The sequence below is a fragment of the Morus notabilis genome, unplaced genomic scaffold (genome assembly GCF_000414095.1).
Source record: "Morus notabilis unplaced genomic scaffold, ASM41409v2 Scaffold306, whole genome shotgun sequence".
Classification (NCBI taxonomy): Eukaryota; Viridiplantae; Streptophyta; class Magnoliopsida; order Rosales; family Moraceae; genus Morus; species Morus notabilis.
In genome coordinates, this window is record NW_010359946.1 from 184,420 (window position 1) to 206,318 (window position 21,899).

Sequence of the window (21,899 nt, forward strand, 5' to 3'; positions counted from 1 at the left end):
CTAATATCAAAATTAGTATATAAAAGAATATGATTAGGGCCAGTAATTTTGAACACAATTTTTCTCTCTATTAGAAGAGAAAATAACTCTATTAACTTCTATCAACATTAAAAAGACACCCCATCAATTTATTAGAGTTTCAAAGAAATATATGTTTTGTTTTGAATTTTTTTATTAAAAAAATAAACAAACTTCCAATTTGCATGCTATATTCACCCACAAAAAGTGGTCTTGTTGTGATACTACACAAATTTTGTGCATGGGATATGCATGTGCCCTCTTGCCAATTAGGCTCGGCCATTTCTATAAATTAGATAAACAGATATCAAATAAAGAGCTCTACAAGCAACTGACAAGGGAGAAGACAATGGAGAGTTTGAGATCAAAACATGTTGTGCTCTTGATAACACTGATGATTCTCAAGCTTTTATCCACAGATTGCCGAAACCCGGTTCTCCACAGGGTCGGAGGAGGACGGAACACTTGGAGTCCGGGCGTTAACCTCACCGATTGGGCGGTTAAGGAACAATTCTATGTTGGTGATTGGCTTTGTAAGTAGTAACCCTTGTCTTTCTTGTGTTGGTATTGCTAAACCTAAAATTGTCTAACGTTATATGCAAGCATGTTTTCTTAAACATCAGTTTTGGTTCGATTTCGCGCAGATTTTGGATTCGACAAGTGGAGTCACAACGTTCTTGAGGTGAACAAATCGAACTACGAGAATTGCGAGGAAAGGGATTTCGTGACGAATGTCACGAGAGGCGGGCGGGATGTGTTCAACCTGACCGAGCCAAAGGTTTATTACTTCTTGTGCGGAAGAGGTTTCTGCTCCGAGGGAATGAAAGTCGAGATTCCCGTTTGGCTATTCCCTCTACTACAACCGCATGATGATCATAATGTTCAGCAAAACAATGGCTTTCCGTCAAATACTTATGGCTTCTTTGGACAGTTTACTCTCATTGCAATGCTTGTCTCTGCTTTAACATGCATTTTATTGCCTCTCTAGCACAAAATATTATCTATAAAGGTCATAGCATTTTGATGAGTAATACGTACATATATAGTAGTAGAAAATATTTTCTAGTTGTTGCCTTGGTAATTAATAAGAGAATTGGGTTCTAATTGATTAATTCCCATTTTAAGTCTTGTTTAGTTTTTCAACCTGTTTTTGTCTTAATTGTGACAGAAAAAAAAAATCCCAAATTGGAGTTCAGATATGTTGTTTGACAAACCACCACCAATGAAAAGTTAAATAAATGAAAAATGGTCTTCAATTTGAATCTTTTGTAAACATTTTCTTTTCTCTGAGTCAAAACTAATCCAAAATTTTATCTGCCAAAACTTGAGTTCATGCATACTTAACAAACATTCAACGTACGTTGGACAGAAAGATTAATAAATTTTCTGAATGAAGTAACATAGTATTGTCAGATTAAGTGGAGATAAATAATAGATAAATTGTGACGCAGACCTTGAAACCGGAATATTTGTAATGTTCTTTTAGTTAATTGAACACCTTCCATACTTAGACTGGTACGTTTATGTGACTGCAAACTGTTTTAACTCATTTCCATCAAAAAATAAAAACATTTATAATACCTTATCTAATTACAAGACCATAATTTAGAAATGACAAAGCCTTGCCAAGTCCAAGTATATCTTAATTAGTGTTACCTAAGAGATTGGTATTACCATATTAGTTATATGGTTGCTCATATGTTTTCACATAGCATTTGATGAGTTATAGTAGTTAGCTTTTAAAAATGGTACGACTAAGTTAAAGGAAAATATTCCAAGTTTATATGTCTTGGTAATAAGAGAATTGGGCTTTGATTGATTATATCTCATTTTTGCCTGTGCTTTTGATGTTTTCATTGTCATGTTTTGCTAAAAGAATGCCAAAGAGAGAGACTGTTAAGATATTTAGTTTGCCTTTTATGGCAACTTCAATATTCAAGAAATGAAAACAAATTCAGCACAATTTAGGATTTTTAAGGTTTCAAATTAATGCAGATCAGGTTTTGTTTCTAGAAGTGTCTAAACTTTGGATAAGCTTTTGACGGATATTTTAAGAAACATGGAGTACTGAAAGATCTGCGGGGGACAAGACCTACAAAAATTTCGAAGATTTGGAGAAGATTTAAGATTTGAAGATTTGAATAAATCAAAGGATTATTCTAGATAAGGATTATCTTAGTTTAAATCTTTGAAAAGATTTGGATATCTTCCAAGTTACCAGAATTTAATTAAGAAAGATATTGTAGATTTAACTGGTTAAACGACTTTAAATTATTTGAATTTCAAATTCAAATCCATATGTGTTACGATAGATGAATCAATTTGTTGCAACAGTTTGAAATTATTCTAGATTGTCAATTTGAATTTTTCAAACCTCTTTTTATCATAATGTTATGTTGGCCGTTTAATCAATTTAAAGATATCTTGAATTAGAGTTTAGATCTGCCTTTTGACAAAATACAACCAATAAAAATAAATAAATAATAAATGAATCTTACCGTGAAGTATGCTATTTTGCTAAATAAGTAGGAACAATTATTTTTAACTATTAGATTAATTTTTTAGCGGTTAGATCTGTGCATGTCTGTATTAAACATCTGTTCCTGCTGCAAATTTAACCGTTAAAAAATTTATCCGACGGTAAAAATATAGTCTCCACCAGTGGAGACAAATTGCTTGCTCCACCTTAAAGATTCCCAAATAATAAAGAAAAAGAAGATGTTATCAATTTGAGTCCTTTTCGAACATATCTATCATCCTATTGATTGTTGTATTTTAGTATTTCTTATGGAAAGCGCCTTAATTTATATTCAACAACTTGAGCTCATGAATCCTTAACAGGCATTCAATGTGTTGGACAGACGAAAGAGTAAAAGCCTATTACCACACCACACAATCAAATCATATAGACGAAAGAGTAAAAGTAACTGTCATTAACATTAACATTTACACATAGATTAAAGTAAATTTGATCAAACAAACACACAAATAAGTCTGACAGACTTTCATTCTTTTACCTCCCAATCCGTCCAATATAGGGGGGATTGTTTTTGGTGGGCCCGGGTGGATTCACAACCCCTTTGAGAATCCACTCCTTCCATCAATCCACCCTACCAAACAAGTAAAAAGCTTTCCCTCCACCCCTTTCCTTCCATTCTCTAATCCACCCTACCAAACAGACCCTAAGAGATGCGGACACTGAACAATACCGTCAGTCCTGTCATATTTCGAGAGGCAGATTTTCCTTCTCGAATTCCTCAGAACATTCCTTTAGATCACCAAAAATTTGTGTGAAATCATTTTCGGTATCCCTTTAAAAGTAGGTATAATAGAGAGAAAAAATAAATAAATAAATTAGACTAGATAAATCAACATATAAAATATAATTTCAATGTTAAAGCTTAAGGTTACGTATCCGTCTTTGACTCTAAAATTCCATAAATTATTAGTCTCTAATTGGTTGCTCTAAATTTCCATAAGCTATGCAAGTTACCTAAAACAATACAACAACCTCTAAGGACGCATTTTGGTGTATCCATTATGTTATATCTTGTATATGATGAAGAAAGAGAAAGTGAAGAGAGAAAGTAAAGAGAATATAACTAGAATAATTGTATATATAATTAGTATGTATGTATATCACTAGAATAATTGTGTATCTAATGTAGAAACTCATTTTGTACTAGATTAATATGGTGGTCGGCATCAATTCCAATAGGAGATATCGTCCATGATACTGCACAAGTGCACCAAAATCCTATTGAAATTAATAAAACAATCTGCGATGTGTAGATTTATGTTGACTTCCCTTTATTTATCTTTTATAGTTAAACCTGCTTCTCTATCTACATTTTAACTATAATACTAGTTGGACTTTACGTACTATGCACATGTGGAGTAATTGTGTGTTAAGTTTTAACAACTTTGTTATTGTTAAAAGTATATAACATCTGAATCTAAAATCTGAAAAAGGAACCAAAATGAAAAAAAAAAAAAAAAAAAAAAAAAAAAAAAAGGGGGGAAACATGGGAGTAAAATGAAGGAATAAAGTTAAGGACAAAAAAAAAAAAAAAAAAAAAAGGGAGGTAACATGGGAGTAAAATGAAGGAATAAAGTTAAGGACAAAAGGAATCAAAACGGAAATTTTTTTAAAATTTCATAGATAAATAAAAAAAGAAAAGGTCAAAAAAGAATTAAATAAACTTTAGGGTAAAATGAATCAAAATGAAAAAGATAAAGTTTCTGAACAAAAAAAAAGGCCAAAAAAGGACCAAAACAAAGAAATAAATAAGTTTTACAGCAAATGAACCAAAACAGAAAGAAAAAAAAAAGACTAATAAAAGGGTAAAAAAAAAGGATGAAAATGAAGAAAGAAATAAGTTTTCAGGTAAAAGTAACTAAAACAAATAAAGATAAAGTTTCAGTGTAAAAATTAAGAAAAAGGTAAAATTAAAAAATTAAAAAAAAGACCAAAATGAAGAAATAAATAAGTTCTAGGGTAAAAAGAACCAAAATTAAAAAAATTAAATTAAATTTTAGGATAAAAATAGAAAATGGTCAAGGACTTAAATTAAGAAATAAATAAGCTGTAGGGCACCACTGAAAAGAAATATCTAAGTGAGATAAAATTTGTGCAAATGAAAGAAGAAAAGTTAAAAGTAAGGCAAGAACGAAAAATATAAAATTTTGGGAATAAAAAGTAAAAGGAAAATAGAGGGAAAAGGACCAAAAAAAAAGGACAAAATAGAGAGACAAAAGTTTAAATAGTGTTTTGTGTCTACATGAATAGTAAATGCATTCCCTCTTCTTATATAGTTTATAGAAGAAATAAATAAATTTTAAGATATCACAGAAAAATAATATCTAAATAGGATAACATTTGAAAAAAAAAAAAGATTATGTAAATGAATGAAGAAAAGTTAAAAGTAAGAGTAAGAATGTAAAATATAAAATTTTGGGGGTAAAAAGTAAAAGGAAAATAGAAGATGGGAAAAAAAAACCACCAAAGTAGTAAAAAAAAGAGCTCACAAAAGGACAAAATAAAGAGACCAAAGTTTAAATATTGTTTTGTGTCTACATGAATAATAAATGCACTCTATTTTCTTATATAGTTATAGATAGATGCAGATAGTTTATAAATTATAGATATAGATAAACGACAGTGTGGAGAGAGCAAAGGAGAACAACAACAGCAGAGAAAATTTGAATAGTAACTTGTGAGGAGGTGAATAGTAAAAAAAAAGTGCTTTCTAATATAGTTATGTTTTGTGTCTACATGAATACTAAATGCGCTGTTAAATGCGTTTTTTTTCTTATATAGTTATAGATAGATAAATATAGTTTATAAATTATAGATATAGATAAAAGACACTATGGAGAGAGCAAAGGAAAAACAAAAACAAAACAAAACAAAAAGTCAGAAAAAGACAAAAAATTGGAATAGTAGGAGGTGAATAGTAAAAAAAAAAAGTGTGCTTTTGTTATATAGTTATAGATTTGACTGCAGTTTTTAGACAAGTTTAGGTACTGCCTTTTATTCCCCTGACCATGTACTAACGTAGGCTCGTACCGTAACATCGTCATTTGCATGAAAGACGCCATTTGTTGAGAATTTCTACGACAAAGCTATATATAAATATATATCTATATATATATATATATAATTACGTTAAAACTATGGATATTTTCTCGACAAATTAAAGTGGGTGCGTGAATCACTGGTCCGGTAAAGCTGAAAAGTGCAGAGGGTGGACATATCAGGTAAGTCTTCTTTATTTCTTTGCAATTTTTAATGTAGAAAAGGCGTGTGAAAACGACCATCCATGGTATTTTAAAAACTGAAACTGACGAGCATTAGCTTACAAATATAGACTTAAATAGCAGAATAAAAATATGCTAAAATGAAAAAGATGTTATGGGATAGAAATTAACTCAATATCATAAATTATCAAATTACTAAAAGTGCGTTTGGAATTCATTCTAAAATGATTTTATTTTTTTTATGAAAATAAAAATAAAAATGTTTTCAATCTCAGACATAAATTATTTTTAAAAATACGTTTAATAATTTTATTAAGAGATTATTTTCAGTATTAAAAAACTAATTAATGTTTCTCTCTCTCTCTGCTCGAGAGAAGAGAAAACGAAAACAAAAAATGAAAAATGACTAAAAATTTCTCTCATAATTTACACTAAACTAAAAAATTATTTTTATTTTTATTTTTTATCTTTAATTATGCTAAACAGCGTTTTAAAATCGTTTTCATTTTTTTCTCAAAAAACGTGAAAAATAAAAACAAGAACAATTCTAAATACAACAAAAGTTTCTATATCATAAATTGTTCAAAAAGATATGTTTCACATCAAATTACTAAAGTTCTTTCTGTATTTATTCGGAATGTGTACCCTTTTGTCATGGACCAATTGAGGCAAAAAAAAAAAAAAAAAAAAAAAAAAAAAGGTTTCCATTACCAACAACTTAAGGCCCCCAAAAATGGCTTCAAAACACATCACATCACAAAGGTGGGAACACGTTCGGATTGATGTTCACACCTGCTCGTTCACCAGCTCCACAATGAGTGATGCGGTGACTGCAAGGATTAAACAAGTTATTAAGCATAAACAGGAGCAATAAAACCAACCACACTTCAAAAGTCCACAAAAGTGACTAACTTGAACAAAACATAGAAACCTTCTTATTTAAAAACTATACTTTTAATTTGTATCTAATTAAATATATTCTTCCAAATTAGATTTAACACCAAAATTTATACATTTTTACAATTAATCCTCGATTTTAACCTTGAGAATACCTAAAACACCCTTAAATAAAAACATAAAAAGAAAAAAGAAAAAACCTAAAAAAAAAAAAACTTTAAACTCACAATTTTGACCTCTAAAATATATAAAATACCATTCAAATAGGTTTTTTTGTGTTATTAATTTTTAATTATCATAATTTTAAAACGTATTAGCATTTTTTCCCTTTTTTTAATGATAGTTTAGTCATTTTAAAGGTTAAAATCAATTATTGACATAGATAATGCATAGATTTACATATTAAATCTAATTTAAAGGTATATATTTGATGAGATAAAAAACTAAAGGTATAAATTTTGAATAAGGTATAAAAATATAATATCTCAATTCAAAAATATAAATTTAGAATACCTAAAGTACTCCTATTAATAAGAATAGTTGCTTAGCAAAAAAAGATGAATTGAACCAATTTTAGAATGGGAAATTATCGTTATCTTTTGGATAACAATAGATAATAGATTTTTAGATTGGAATTTGCGCATGTATTTGGTGTTATTTGATCTTTGATCCTAATTTCCTTGTATGAGTGTGTCTTTTTAAGAAATTGGATCATGATATATATATATATATATATATAGCTCATATAATACTCTAGACATTAATACAAATGGATATATCAACAAAAATGGAAAAAAAATCAATATAATGGATATGAAACATATTAGGGAGTATATATACACGCATATATATATATATAGGTGGAATACGTGAGCTTAAAACAGCTTCATGCAGGACTGGATCAACACATATTGGTCGGTTCACCTGCTCTCCTCTTATTAACGAACTTAATTGATTATTTTACTATATGAATAATTCCCTCATGAAAAAATTGTTAATTGATCTTTTTTATTGTTAAGGAAATTACGTTATGTACTTGTGTTAATACATCGGAGATAAGTTTTGTTTATTCAAAATTAGTTATTCGTTTCCTCATTAAAGAATTGTTGGTACACTTTGCAACAACGCCACTCTGAGTGAGAGATTTACAAACCACACTAACCTTTTTTCTGGAAGATCAATTGTTGAATCAGATTAAAATTTTCGTAGCCTCGTGAAACCCAAAAAAATTAAATTAAACAAAGCAGTAATAAAAGTATCTATTTTACTTTTTTTTAATCAAAGTTCTGCAACATATAAAATAATATTAAAAAATAGGACTGTTTAGAGGTTGTAGAGGTCAGATTCTACAATTAAATTTATTTAGAGGGCCAATGGCCACTCCTGAGTAGCGATCGTGTTGGTGAATCGATATATAGCTAGAACAAGAATCTAAAGTGCAGAAAAATAAATGAACATGCGAATTTATAGTGGTTCACCTCCAATGTGAAGGCTACATCTACTGTATGGTCTCAGGGGTTTCACTATCTCTTGTAAAAGGTATAATTATAATGGATAACAAGAAGAGAAGAGAAAAGAAGAGGGGATTTAGAGAGAGAGTCTCAGCGTAGTATGGAGATTCCAAGAACATTAATTTGTTATCCTCTTCCTTTATTTATAGGAGATGACCTTCAAGTTTTCTTTTTCTCTCAAGCTGCCATGTTGTCGACTATAATAAGCAGTTCCCCTTTCCTTTTGAGTTGACTTTCCCTTTTTTTATTTCCATATTTACTTTCTAGTATCTCTTCTCTTTAATAGTGATCCGATTTGACCCTTTAATGTAGGATTTGGCCGAATTAATCTTTGTAATCATTCTTCTTTAAATAACTGCGGTGATCTCCACATTTCTCATGTCGTCACTCGTCTCCAGTCGTCATGGTTTCTCGAGTCGATCTTATTTCCAGTCAATTCCAGTCGACACATCTTTTCAAATGATGTCCATGTGTACAATGATTATTGTAGTGTTGATTTTAACCCTAACAGAGGTGTTAAAAAACGCATGTAAACCAATAGAAGAATATACTTTAGATATATACAATTAGTCTTTCTTTTTTTTATGCAAAAAGAATGACAAAATTTATAATAAAAAAGAAGAAAAAAAAACTTAATTTGATTTTTTTTCTTTTTAGGATAGTTTTAAACAAAATAAAGAATGACAAAATTTAAAAATAAAAAAATAAAAAAATAAAAAAAAAACTCGGATATGAACAGATATGAAATACTAGTAACTATATTCATAATACATGTATGTCACATCAAATTATTAGCCTTATCCTTTGTCATTTTGTATATTTTTATAAAACGTTCTCCATTTTGCAATATGAATATTATATGTGTGTATATATATTATATATATAATTCAAGCGACTTTTGTGTTGAATCTTTTGAACCAATACGATACAATTCAAAGTTTCATTGGAGATCCCTATCACTCTTTGTATCCGGGAAAGACACAATCATTGGATACAATTTTCTCAAGAATCATTGTGAAATCATTTTTTTTTTTCTTTCAAATCTTTGAGACTAACCATCCTAAAATAGTGTTTAGTCTTTTCTTCCAAAACTCATTCAAAAATTTATGCCAAAAATAGAATTCATAATAAGATAATGCTTATGATGGTTCTATTCACACCCCCTTTTTTCTTTCTACACCCCCCTTTCAATTAAAATTTTTTATTCCAAGAAAACCCGCACATAAAATGACAAAAAAGGACATTCATGATAGACTTACATGCTTAATTAATTATACTACAAAAAAAAATTTTAATGATAATTTTTTTCTCTCCACGCACCCCACATATCATATCTCCAAATTATAAATCTTATTATTGTGCAATATATAATAAAACCCTAATTTACTCTTTAATGATTATTCCAAAACGTTCCATAGAAGTATGTACTTTTTTTTTTTTTGGAGTACGTGTTCATTTACATTTTTTTGTTTCATGTTTATATCTTTTTTGCCAATCATTTTGTTTTTTAAGACCAATCCCTTCTTTTTTTTTTTTCTCTTTTTCTTTTATAAAGTTAAGTTTACTGCGTTTTTTCTTTTTTCTTTTTTGTTTCATTTTTTTTCCATGCTCATGTGCTACTTAACAAGTTTGGAATTTTTTTTTTTTTACCATTTTATCTTTTCTAATCATACGTATTAATATAAGATGATGATTTGCCCTTTCTTAGGAAAAATTATTTTGCCATTTTGTTCAACTTAATTATTATTTTTGAGTTGTTATGCCATTTGGTTTATTTTTTATTTTTTAAAATAATAAATTAAAATAAAATGGTGGGTGTGTGTGAAGAGAAAAATAAAGTGGTCAAAAAATTAATCTTTATCAAAATAGGTAAGGTTGATTTTAGAATTATTGAGGTGTGTAAAAAGCAAATTTAATCATTTGGAAATTATGGGGGGTGTAGTTAAAAGGGATATAGAAAGTAAAAAAGGGGGTGTGAGTAAAATCACTCTAATGCTTATCCCTCCCAAAACTCATTGAAAGGGGATGCTTTTTGTGATTCTTGATAGTGCAATCACAAATATAATTCAATTTTACTTGAATTTGGAGGCACTTTGTGATATTCCTTTCCGAATATTTTAGTTTTGCTAGCCATTTTGTTTATTGAGTCTTGACTAAAGAGTGCATAATATTTATTATGAGCACCGGTATAACAAATATACCGTATAAAGAGAAATTTCTTTTGACCCGACAGAAGTTAATTAGAGTATGATTATGTCACACTGTGCTTTTTGTGTAAATATGAACGTTGGTGATCACTAGGAGATAGATTCCTTCTTTTATGGATTGTTTGGAGAATTAATTAACTTCTACCTCTTTTTCTCTTTAAAAGCAAACTTCATATGGAAACAGTAGGAGAATATCACAAACAAAGCATGAAAATGGCACGTACCCACATCGATTATTTCACAAATATATTTCAAGTCCAGACTCATTTACTGCTAAAATAACTCATAAAGCATAAATTTATAGCTTCCAAGAAAAAAAAAATGAGGTCACTACTTATAAGTAAAAACATTATATGTCTACAAAAAATTCGAAGATTTGGAGAAGATTTAAGGATTTGAAGATGTGAAGAAAATCAAAGGATTATTTTGGATAAGGATTATCTTAGATAACACTAATTTTAAATCTTTGAAAAGATTTGGACATCTTTGAAGTTACCAGAATTCAATTAAGAAAGATAGAGCAGATTTAACAAGGTAAACGAAATTTTAAATTCAAAATCAGAAGCTTTGTTTTCTTGCGTCTTAGTCAAAAAGTATAATAGTAGATTGTCTGCCACTTCACTAAAAGTGATTTTCAGTAAGAACAATTATTTTTAACCGTTAGATTATTTTCTAAGCGGTCATATCTGTGTAAGTCCGTATTAAAAATTTACAGCGCGCCACACAAAACTGCTCATACTGCAAATCTGACCGTTAAAAAAAATTTATCGAACGGTAAAAATAGTCTCCACCAGTGAAGCAAAACAACTTGCTCCACCTTAAAAATTCCCAAAGAAGATGTTATCAATTTGAGTCCTTTCCGAACATATCATCATCCTATTAACAGTTGTATTGTAGTATTTCTAATGGAAAGCACCTTAATTTATCTTCAACAACTGGAGCTTTTACATGCTTAACAGACATTCAGTGTGTTGGACAGAAAGATTTAACAAATTTTCTGAACCAAAATATTGTAATGTGATTTTGGTTAATTGACTGAATAAGACTGCAACTTGCAAGATGAGGTTTTTCCTCATCTTAAAAGTTAAAATCCTAAAACAAAAAGCTTTTACCATACCCCAACTAATGTTATTCCAATACCACAATTTAACGTCAAAAGTTTTTCCAAGTCCCAAGTGTATCTTTATAAGAGATTGATGTCTCGTATATTTTTCATGCAGAAGGATATTACATATTCAATATATTCCAAACAACATTTTTCTAATTGGACCTATCTTCGGTCTTGGAAGACATAGCAAGAGCAGAATACAAAAGACCTTCAAATTAACATATCTTTCTAAAAGAATTGATGGCCATAGAGTCTTTCAAAATCTCAATATAATTGTCAAAACCATTCTCTCTTTTTTCTTTTTTTTTTAAGAAAAACACGCTACTTGCACTCAACTTTCCAAAAAAGACTACTTGTAAACAACATACACTGACCACAATGAGTGAACGACTCCTCACAAGGTCTGGAGTTCGAATCACCACATTGCTAAGTTCCCCCAAAAAAAAAATCAAATATATATATGTATATATATTTGGGCAGAAGATTAGGAGAAAACAGTTCAAATATATATATATATATATATAGAAACAGATCAGATGTCAGTCATCATAACACTTAATTTACCACTAGAAACATAACCATGGTAAACACCTGCTACCACCTAGAATTGCAAGTCACCCACTAGTTCCACCTAGTAGTTGATGGCCTTAAAACATCAAAAATACCAAGGCTTTTACGAGTAGTTCAAACTTTTAAAAGGTGGTTTGGCCATACCAAAAACCATGGAAATTTATATGTACATATAAAAGAGTCTTCAAAAGCGTCAAATTAAAGCTCGGATCAGAGAGCCAACTGCCTCAGCAGAAAAACATTGAGTTGGACACATTTTCCTGCAACCTGGGGAGTTGGGGCACAGGGGGAACTCCGGGAGCCGTCAGCCCGCCATGGCTCGACGACGTGTCGGAGCTATCATCAAATTTCATGAATTGCCCCACCTGGGAGGCTGCCAGGTGGGCATAGCAGATCGGGGCAACTGCAGAAATAGAGTAACAAAATTTACAAGTTTAGTCAGTAAATTTAAAAAGGTCAAGAGTCGCCAACAATTTGCATAATGGATTCAACGAAAAAACACCCGTCAGCTAGAGTAAGAATTTTACCGACAGAAATGGCAGTTGTGCTTCTCTGGTAACTGCAGTCACAAATATGATTTAGAGGGTTATTGAACAGTTGTATAGCTTTTTAATCAATTGAAACAAAAATATCTAGTAGAATGTACACTTACACATATGAGAGAGAATGAACAAGTTCCTGCAGATCATCAGCTGAAAACCCAACCTCATCATACAGAACATGATAATGGGTAGGCCTCGTTGTCCCCTTAACAGAAAGGCGAAAGTTGAATAAAGTCAATCGTCTAAAAGGAAAAAAGAATACCCCTTAACAGAAAAGCGAAAGTTGAATAAAGTCAATCGTCTAAAGGGAAAAAAGAATACGGCAGAACCTATTGAAGCATAGAGCAAATTTTGAAATGAGAAAAAAAAAGTGAATAAACTTACAATCATGCCAGCATGTGCACAAAGGTAAAAGTCATTGTTCCGCGGATGACAAATTTTGTTGTCTATAATGGTTCCTGAGAAGACAAAAGAATTTAGATACGAGTTGATTTATTTAAAAAAAAAAAAAACCAAAAAAAAACAAAAGTGGTTGTTTGAAGAAAAATATGTACAAATACAATTATTTCGCATGAAGTTGAGCCCCATCTCTAAGAAAAGTACCTGGTGGAACATTGTCAGGAGATTGTTGCTGGAAGAACTTTGTATGGTGATTCTTTTGTGCAATAATCACCACAAACTTAGGGTTCCAATTCTCATCCAGAAACTTGCACGCCTGAAAGAAATTTAGAAGTTAATATCATTCCAAAATTAAGGCGGAATTCAAAAGATATGGGCAGCTCTTAAGACCTCAATGATTTGATCAAGCTCGATGTTCAGTACTTGGTTGAATTGCGATTCACTCACTCCATCCCTAAATTTGTTAGGCAAACAGTTGATATGAAAATTGCAGAAGCGCAAGTAAACTAGGCAGTAAATGAAAAGACTTCCCTATAGAATATAAAACAAACAGCAGAACTGCAATACATAGAAAAATTACAAGAGAAAAAACAAACAATATAGCATATAATTGCAGATTGTTAAGACTTCAAAACTTCTAATGACAAACCAAAACTAATTTATGAAACTAAAGATAACACTTGTAACACGACCCACATAATCAACCTTTGGATCAAAATTTTTACGACTTAAGGCCATTTACTCTCGGTATAACAGCAGCAGCCACAGCTTGAAGACAAGACGGCTCTGATTGATTAGATGAACCTGGTCGTCGGGTTGGATAGAGAGTTAAACCTCTATTAACTTGACATGCTATACTTGACCGACGTCGGCTCCATACCGGAAAGAAAGAATGTATAGTCATTGTTTGAAACTTCATGCTTAACACATGCCGTTTCAAACAACAACTATACATTCCGGGTCATGAGACAGAGGGAGAGGAAGCCCTCGTACCTAACGTACATATGAAAGGTGCTGTGACTCCGAGAAGCTACGTACAACATAAATTAAAACGTCCTTTGCTTTTAACTGTAAGCAGTATTGCACACCATATACACTAAAACAGGGATTTGGACCCAAAGAAATAAAATGTATTTTCAAAGGCAAAATAATAATAATGGTAACAAATAAATAAATAAATGAAACATAAGGTCAAATGCTTCAAACACCATTAGGTCATATAACTACAACCAGTATACTCTACTCAATAACTCAAGACAGATACCTGAAAATGATGATCTGATCAGGTTTCCGTTTTCCTGAGCTGGTATAGAACTCCAGTAGAACCTCCCTGAAATTAAAAAGCATGCATCACATTGGCACTAACCAAAAAATATACCAAGAACCATATAGCTAAAACCATCAAATCTCAAGGAATGTGCATTTTATTAGGACAAATTCCTTCGGCATTCTGTAATATTCTTTATCTTATAAGAAAACAAACATTATTTAGCACCATCCCAGAAGATGGAAGGAAACAACGGTAAGCCAATATTCATAACAAATACCTTTAAGATAAGCATCTTAAATGCACCTCCATCCTTGGTTTTACAAAAAGAGCGATGATGCATAAACAGATCATTAAATCCAACATACATGACACACTTCCTACCTCATGATACCTTCATCCTCAGTTTCAGATACCAGCTTAAACAGTGAGTCAATCATTTCCACCTTGGGTGATTGTGTGCGAACAGCAGCCCTGTAACGTGAAATCAACGGCCACTCCCTAGAGCTAACCACCTATTATTAAAAGCTCAAGTATTAACGTAATAAGTAGATAACACATCAAATTTAACTTTATCATGAATGTTGAAAGTTTAGACACAAACTTCTTAGGCAAACAACAAAAAATCTCTTTTGTGGGTCACATTTCCCCTCTACAAATTACAACATAACGAATCATGCCAGAAATGTGATTCTGCATTTCTTTTTATACAAAACAAAAAGAAATGTAATATATACAGTTAACTTATAATTGGAGTCAGTGGTATCAACTTGAAAACAATTACCCCTTTGATCACAAAAAAGTCTATAAACGGACTCAAGAAAGGGATTTACATGAAAATTAATAGTCAGAAAGATGCTTTTGTCAAACATCACATGATGGTAGTATGTCTAATATATTTTTGAAAACACAGCTGCTTCTGTACTATAGCCTTAAGGAGATAATGAAAGTAATGGTGAACAAGATACCGCAGCTATCGATGGTATGTCAGACTGCCCAGGAGAGCCATGTGAGACATCCATTCCCAGGATAATTGTTGGAACTTTGGAAACCAGAGGTATCATAGTAGTACGTTCAATAGCTAGCATTGAATTTAACCCACCAAGCTGCAAGAATTTAAGATTTGAGACCATAGGAAAACACAATAACCAAAGAAAAACAATGAGCAAAGACTGACTGAAGACATTCGCATAGAGTAGACAGTACCTTTGCATTTATCTTTAGAAGCACGTTGGTTAGGTATTGGTCATTGATCCTATTTGTAGGAGCAATGCACTGAGTCGCAATTCCAACTTCAGAAAGATTCTTCCTTTTCCAGGGTCCTGGGAGATGGAATAAAAATCAAGAATAGATACATTGTTTATCAAGAACAAAAAGGACAGAAAAAAACAATTTTCAAACCAAAAAAAGAAACAGACGAGTAAAATTAAAAACTGTGAATCACTTAAAGGACAACTAAATCTCAACCATAAAGATCACAGTTTTTCCTCTCTGGAAGCAAACAAAGGAGAAACTCCGGTTGCCCAGGAAGCCTAGACTTAATTTCCTCAAACATTTTCTCCACTCGAACCAAGGGCGGGGCACGTCTTAAATTTCCAGGTTCTTCAAAGACATCGAAAGGTTCCTTCATGAGCTGTCAAAAAAAGAAATCAACCATCGTCAAATCAATTACTTGATTATCTGCGGAAGAAATGCATACAAAAACAATTACTTACGACACCCTTCATCTCCCCGCACTTGATGAGATTACTAACAAGGCTTCTTACATCACAACGTGCACTAAAGTTAACCGCAGCCCACCTTTCTATCTTAGTTGGTTGCACTAGTTTCTGCACAAGTATTTGTAAGTTATCAAGAGCACCAAATTTTTAAAACAAACAAACAGAAATAAATGGGGCGTGAAGAAACACCTTATTATTGAAATTCCATTTACCATTCCGGGGGAAAAAATCCTCCCCGTTGCCTGCTTTCAACTGTTCAGAGTAAGAAACAATCAATGAAAGGAAACACTATAAGCTAATCCACAGAATAAATAAATAGATAACAAATAAGAATTCAAATTGACAAGTTATCATTTCTCAACATAATAGTAAATACCTTAGGAGCAGGCAGAACACGTCCTTCGACCTGAGTGAAATTGTTATTGATTGCAATACCACAAGAACGTAACATTGGCTCAGCATCATAGTTGTTACGCTTCAAAGCCTGCATTCAAATTCAAGAAACTTAATGAAAAATGCACGTATTAGAAGTGATAAAAGAATAAGAAACGATACTCACATTGGACAAGATTGACATCCGCTCCTGTGGCTTCTGCCTAGATTTCTCCACCAGTGAAGCTCTTTGAAAAGTGGAGAGCGCTTTTGTATAGCGTTGCAAAGATACCAGAGAGCAGAGCTAGAAAACGAAAGGAAAAATATAATTGTGATCTAAACTAACAAACTTATTTGTTGCATCAACACAAATGCACTACAGATAACAAGTTACCTCGAGAGGGAAAAAGGTTGGCCGTTTGGGCTTCCCAACATTGATGCATGGCAGACTTTCAGAATATTGCAAATTCATCTTGCGGTGATTGACAAAATAGTCATAAACAGTCACCTCCAAAGGCTCAGAATCATCCCCACCTCTCTGCTTCAGAGAGAACCTGGTCACAAGTGAGCACAAGAATTATCGAGCACAGCAAAGAAAACAAAAACAAGTACCGGAAAACCACATGAAAAATAAGGTCAACAGGACAACAACATAAGAAATAACAGGCTAATTAAGCATGACAGGAAGAACAAAAAGAAAACATTGTAATGAGAGAAGAGATAAGAAAGATACGTCTGTTCTCTGCATGGTTTGTCACTCAGCCCTGTTATTTTGTACTCTGCATTGGAAGGACTAACTTTAATCCTCAAATTCTTGAGGGCCCGCTTCGCCTGTTTAAAGAGTAAATGTCAGAGCAAATGAGAACAGAAATACTAAATAGACAAATGTTGATTACCTTATTCCAGTCAAGCGAAAAAGGATCATTCACACCCTGATTGGCAATCAAGAAATCCACAACAGGGCCAGGTTGAATGATCATAGTAGTCGATACATCTGGAGAAAGACAAAAGATAGAATGAAGAAAACAGTAAAGTTACAAAAAATACAGAAAAACAAAGAAAAGCATGTTACCGATATTTAAGGACAGTCCCTCTTGGGCTGTCCTGAAACTTGAATGGAATCCTCTGCAGCCAAGAACTCCACCTCCAACATCCACGAAATTCTTTGGATCGTTATGAAAAAAGGATTGGCGTACAAGTAGGCATCCTCTGCAGTGATCGCGATTCATCGACACAGCCAAGTTTGACATGTAAGAATAAGAAAAATGGTCCATAAAACGGGGTTGATGGGATAAGACAAAACATGATTCACTCACTGCTTCGACGCGTGTTGTCTTAATATGATATCCAGCACCCGTAGGGCTTCCTGGGAATTCTCAGATTCTTGACCACGCAGAGCATTTCCAATGGCTTGCATCGGAATTTTTGCAGCAAAGCTAATCTCCACTTTAAATGTTTTCGACTGGTACTGTCGGCGCAATCTCTTCCTGTCATTCTCGGATGGGCTACCATGACCATCAGGACTACGGTTGCCGTTGCTCCTGAACCAAAACAAGTTAAATAGGGCACAGAATATATAGCAAAAAGGAAATTAATCAAACATCCCCAGGCATGTCTACCTTGCAGCTGAGACATCGTCAAGCACAACAGTGAATTCGAGCTTGTTACGGGGAAGAGGCCCGACAGTAAATAAGCTCTTCTCACCATCATAGGCAAATTCCTTATCAGCCAAATCACTGCGGTACGTCTCATGGACCTTGTCAATTACCTTCCTTCCAATACCCTTTCCATCAACTGCACGGCCATCTTCATAAGAGAGAGCGACCTTTTTTCATACAACAAAATAAACAAATAAGTTAAAAAATGTTGGTCCCTGTACAATGCCAAAAAGAAAAGACAGGAACATCGTGGAAAATATAGTAAACATACACTATAATGGAAGAAATGACCCTCAACATTGGACACTTTAACTCTAAAGTGGTTAGTCAGCAGGGGTATCTTTTGCCCTTTAGTTCCGAGGTTGCGCCTAGCCATCGGGACACGGACAATTTTCTTCTTAGCTGACTCAGCAGGGACCTGGTCAGCGGCCTGAATCGGAACAATATGTGGCGGAATAGGAGGGGGAGGTGGCAAAGCCTCCTCCGTCCCATTTCCATCTAGCTCAGAGCCACCCATATCCTGAGCATAATACACAAAGATTAATATAATGAAAAACCAAAGAATCAGCAAAAAACCCAGAAACTTTCTTGAGTCAAGACAAAGCAAAAAGAGACACTAGGTCTAGGAGGCTTTATTCATGCAATCCATAGCAGAATATTATATAATAAAAGGAAAACACATAAAATTGCAAGACTTGCATTCAATTAACTTCCCAAACTCACATCCGAACAGCTTATGCTTGATAGCACTAGGAAACAAGCTAACATGAAATTAGAAACCCGTTTCTCCGTTTGGGACACAACCAAGCAAAACTTGCATGAACAAAAATGTTTCAGCGCGAACCAAAGACTCTACTAGCAAGGCAAATATGCTGATGAACTCTTAAAATTACACGAGAAGAACACGGTCGTAACAGTCATCGGAAACATGCAATGTGGATTTTAAACAAGAAAAAACAAATAGAAAAAAAAAACCCCCCAAAACCCAATAAACAAGAAAAACAAACTTCAGAGAAACAAATCGAAACCCACTAAATAAATGAAATTTAAAAAAAAGAAACACCAAAAGCCATTTTAGTTTTCCAAACTTCAGAGAAACAAATCGAAAAGCTACGAGTCCAAATCAACAAAACAAAAAAAAAAAGAGGAATCCACATTTCTTAGAATGGTGGAGAACAACACAATTTAAACCATAAAAACAAAAGCATTTTAAAACTACAAGCAAAAACCAAGACCCACCAAATAAAAAGCCACATTTAAAGCATCACAGCCTTGGATAGGTTCTAGAGAACCATTAGTGTTTTTTCTCAACCATCAGACTTAACAAAAACCAAACAAAAGACAAAATGAGAAAACAAAAACAAATTTTGCAGAAGAATGCTGCAGAAAAAACACAATAGATTATAAACCAAAGAAAAAATCACTTTCAATCCACATGCAAACGTGAAAAATCCCCCAAAACGTTTACCAAGAAACCAAACCCACTTGAGAAAAGCACTCAGAGACCCAAAAATAAACAGAACAAAAGCATAATGACCATCGATTTAACCAGGAAAAGAAACAAAAGTTAAAAAAAAATATAAATAACGCATGCAAAGTGATATAAACCCACTCTCAACTATTCTTACCGAAAAATGCCAAAACTAATAAAACCTCCCTCAAACCTGCAAGAAAAATGGAAATAATTAGAAGAAAACCAAATAGGAGAAAAAAAAATGAAAAACAAACAATGCTGGGTTTACCAGGCACAAAACACAAAAGAGGGTTCGAAAAAGAGGAAAAACTTGGTCAAATCCAAAAGCCAAAAACCCAGAAACATAAAATATAACGGAAAAGGCAGAATAATAAGCCTAAATAAAATAAAATAAAACAAAACGAAACAAGACAAAAAAAAATCAAAAAGAGAATATTCGTCAAAGGAAAAACAAAAACCAACGCTGATGCAACTCAAAAGCCAAACAAATCCCCCAAAAAAAATTTAAAAAAAAAAAACAGAGAGAAAAATGAAATCACCAAAAACACCGAAAACGACACCAGAAAAGAGCGAGAAATGAACGACATTGAAGAAGTTTGACCCTCAAAAACACTGAAAAGAAAAGAACCCTAAAAATCCCGTACCTGAAAACTCGAAGAACCCTAAAAACCCTAGATGGGAAAAACGATCTCTGAAATTCTCTGTCTCTGTCTCTCTCTCTCTCTCTCTCTCTCAACAATGCGGAATGAGAGTGAAATGACGATGTACTCGGCAGTAGTAGTAGTGCTAACTCCGCGGGACCATGATAGTAAATTTGGTTCGGTTAACAGCTAATTACTGCTCGAGGCTTCCCTCAGGTTTCGCCACGTTACAGTTCGTAAAGTGGGAGTTGAGTTGATGGAGATGGACGGCCGAGATTGGCTGGCGTTTGGTTGGGATTCCTTCGGAGCGGTTACGCGTGAAATCTGTACGGCACTCTTTTACAGTCGCGTCACGGTAATCGTAGCGCACGCTTTTGTGTCGTTTCGACCAGAGAGGGACAGAGGGTTTATGTCACTCCTCGGGCGACCCGTGCGCTTCCCACACATTTTTGTGGTTTGACGATTTTGACACTGGGAAATCCTTTAATGGTCGATGTATCCGAGGATTTTGGTCGGGAAAATAAAGGAAATTTGGGGATAGTTTGGTCGTTTAGGGATTTTGTGCCCATCATTGTGGGCCCCGCACATTTATCTGAAACGCTTATTTTCCTTTTTTTAATAATATTAAATCCGTACTGGAGAAGAGCAAAAACAAATTTTTTAAATTAAAAAAAAGAAAAGAAAATTTGCCCCGCACGTTTCCAATTTTTCTAATTTGTCAGTTTGAAATTTAAATTTAAATTTTTTATAAAAAAAAAATATTATAAAAAATTATGAATTATCATTCAACTTAAAAATAAATATATGAGATAAATATCTCTAAAAATTTTGTTCATATTTTTGTAATTAAGGATCCATTATTCTTGCAAAAAATTAATGATCCATTATTCATTTTTGTTTTTCTTCGTTCTTCTTTCTTTAAATATATATCCATGTTTTTTAGGAGTAGAATTCTAAAAAAATTGGTTGATAAATACAGAAAGTGAATATTTATATACTTTATCTTTAAAAGCGGTCTTTTTTATTCTGAAATCCTTTGAAGTTGGTTTGAATATATAATTTTCAAATTAGACAATCTTTTGATTTTAGAAGATCCCTGTTCATTTCGCCGATTCGAGTTTAGAATTCGAGTTTTGCTACAGTAAAAAGCTCTCAGAAACAGTCACATCTGACTTTTTTACTACAGTAAAAAGCTCTCACATAATGTCACATCTCAACTCGAATTAAAAATTCGAATCAGCGAACTAAACGGGCCATAATTTTTGGTGACTTACCTTATTTTTTTAATTTAAGTTGTATTTATGTGGCTCTCGTTTTTGTGATTCTTATTATGGCCTAAAACGGTTTTTTGGTATCCTTTATTAATTTTTGGTGACTTACCTTATTTTTTTAATTTAAGTTGTATTTATGTGGCTCTCATTTTTGTGATTCTTATTATGGCCTAAAACGGTTTTTTGGTATCCTTTATTTTTCTTTTAATATGTAGATTTAGCTATATTACCAATTCCGAACAACATTAAATCCATGTGTTTTCTTATCATTTTTTTTTTCTAAGGTGAAATGTAGTCCATTACTGAGAGGCCATAATATTGACACTTATAAAAGTGTTAACACAACTAGGATAATTTTCAATCCAAAACCGATGATGGCCAAAGATTTTGTTGGGAGAGTGAGTAAGGTTAGTATAGTATGGTTAGAACAAAGGGTATAATATTGTTTTCTTTATTTCCTATTAATAAATGATTAAAAGAAAA

At 32.5% G+C, this 21,899-nt stretch overlaps 2 protein-coding genes across 2 annotated transcripts; one reads left to right on the top strand and one right to left on the bottom strand.

Moving 5' to 3' along the window:
- The first annotated feature begins 367 nt into the window (after window positions 1-367).
- LOC21405330 (lamin-like protein) lies at window positions 368-1,006 on the top strand. Its single transcript, XM_010095502.1, has 2 exons — window positions 368-551; window positions 663-1,006. The coding sequence occupies exons 1-2, from the start codon at window positions 368-370 to the stop codon at window positions 1,004-1,006; spliced, it is 528 nt and encodes a 175-aa protein (XP_010093804.1).
- An 11,185-nt stretch (window positions 1,007-12,191) lies between these two features.
- Window positions 12,192-20,230, bottom strand: LOC21405331 (protein argonaute 4). Its single transcript, XM_010095503.2, has 24 exons — window positions 20,149-20,230; window positions 19,659-19,694; window positions 18,302-18,550; window positions 17,992-18,197; window positions 17,689-17,913; window positions 17,445-17,581; window positions 17,269-17,366; window positions 17,106-17,203; window positions 16,767-16,926; window positions 16,560-16,676; window positions 16,377-16,484; window positions 16,190-16,252; window positions 15,995-16,108; window positions 15,747-15,912; window positions 15,486-15,601; window positions 15,248-15,385; window positions 14,664-14,794; window positions 14,277-14,342; window positions 13,403-13,466; window positions 13,217-13,328; window positions 12,998-13,071; window positions 12,724-12,818; window positions 12,599-12,630; window positions 12,192-12,474 (listed from the first exon to the last, which is right to left on the bottom strand). Exons 3-24 carry the CDS (start codon window positions 18,545-18,547, stop codon window positions 12,299-12,301), a joined length of 2,742 nt encoding a protein of 913 aa, XP_010093805.2. The 5' UTR covers window positions 18,548-18,550; window positions 19,659-19,694; window positions 20,149-20,230; the 3' UTR covers window positions 12,192-12,298.
- Between the last annotated feature and the right edge of the window lie 1,669 nt (window positions 20,231-21,899).

Coding starts and splice junctions, on each gene's coding strand:
- LOC21405330 (XM_010095502.1), top strand. CDS start 368: ATGGAGAGTTTGAGATCAAAACATGTTGTGCTCTTGATAACACTGATG. Junction 552..662: donor CTATGTTGGTGATTGGCTTT/GTAAGTAGTAAC, acceptor GATTTCGCGCAG/ATTTTGGATTCGACAAGTGG.
- LOC21405331 (XM_010095503.2), bottom strand. CDS start 18,547: ATGGGTGGCTCTGAGCTAGATGGAAATGGGACGGAGGAGGCTTTGCCA. Junction 15,913..15,994: donor GCGGGGAGATGAAGGGTGTC/GTAAGTAATTGT, acceptor TTTTTTTGACAG/CTCATGAAGGAACCTTTCGA. Junction 12,475..12,598: donor CACAACTGCCATTTCTGTCG/GTAAAATTCTTA, acceptor CTATTTCTGCAG/TTGCCCCGATCTGCTATGCC.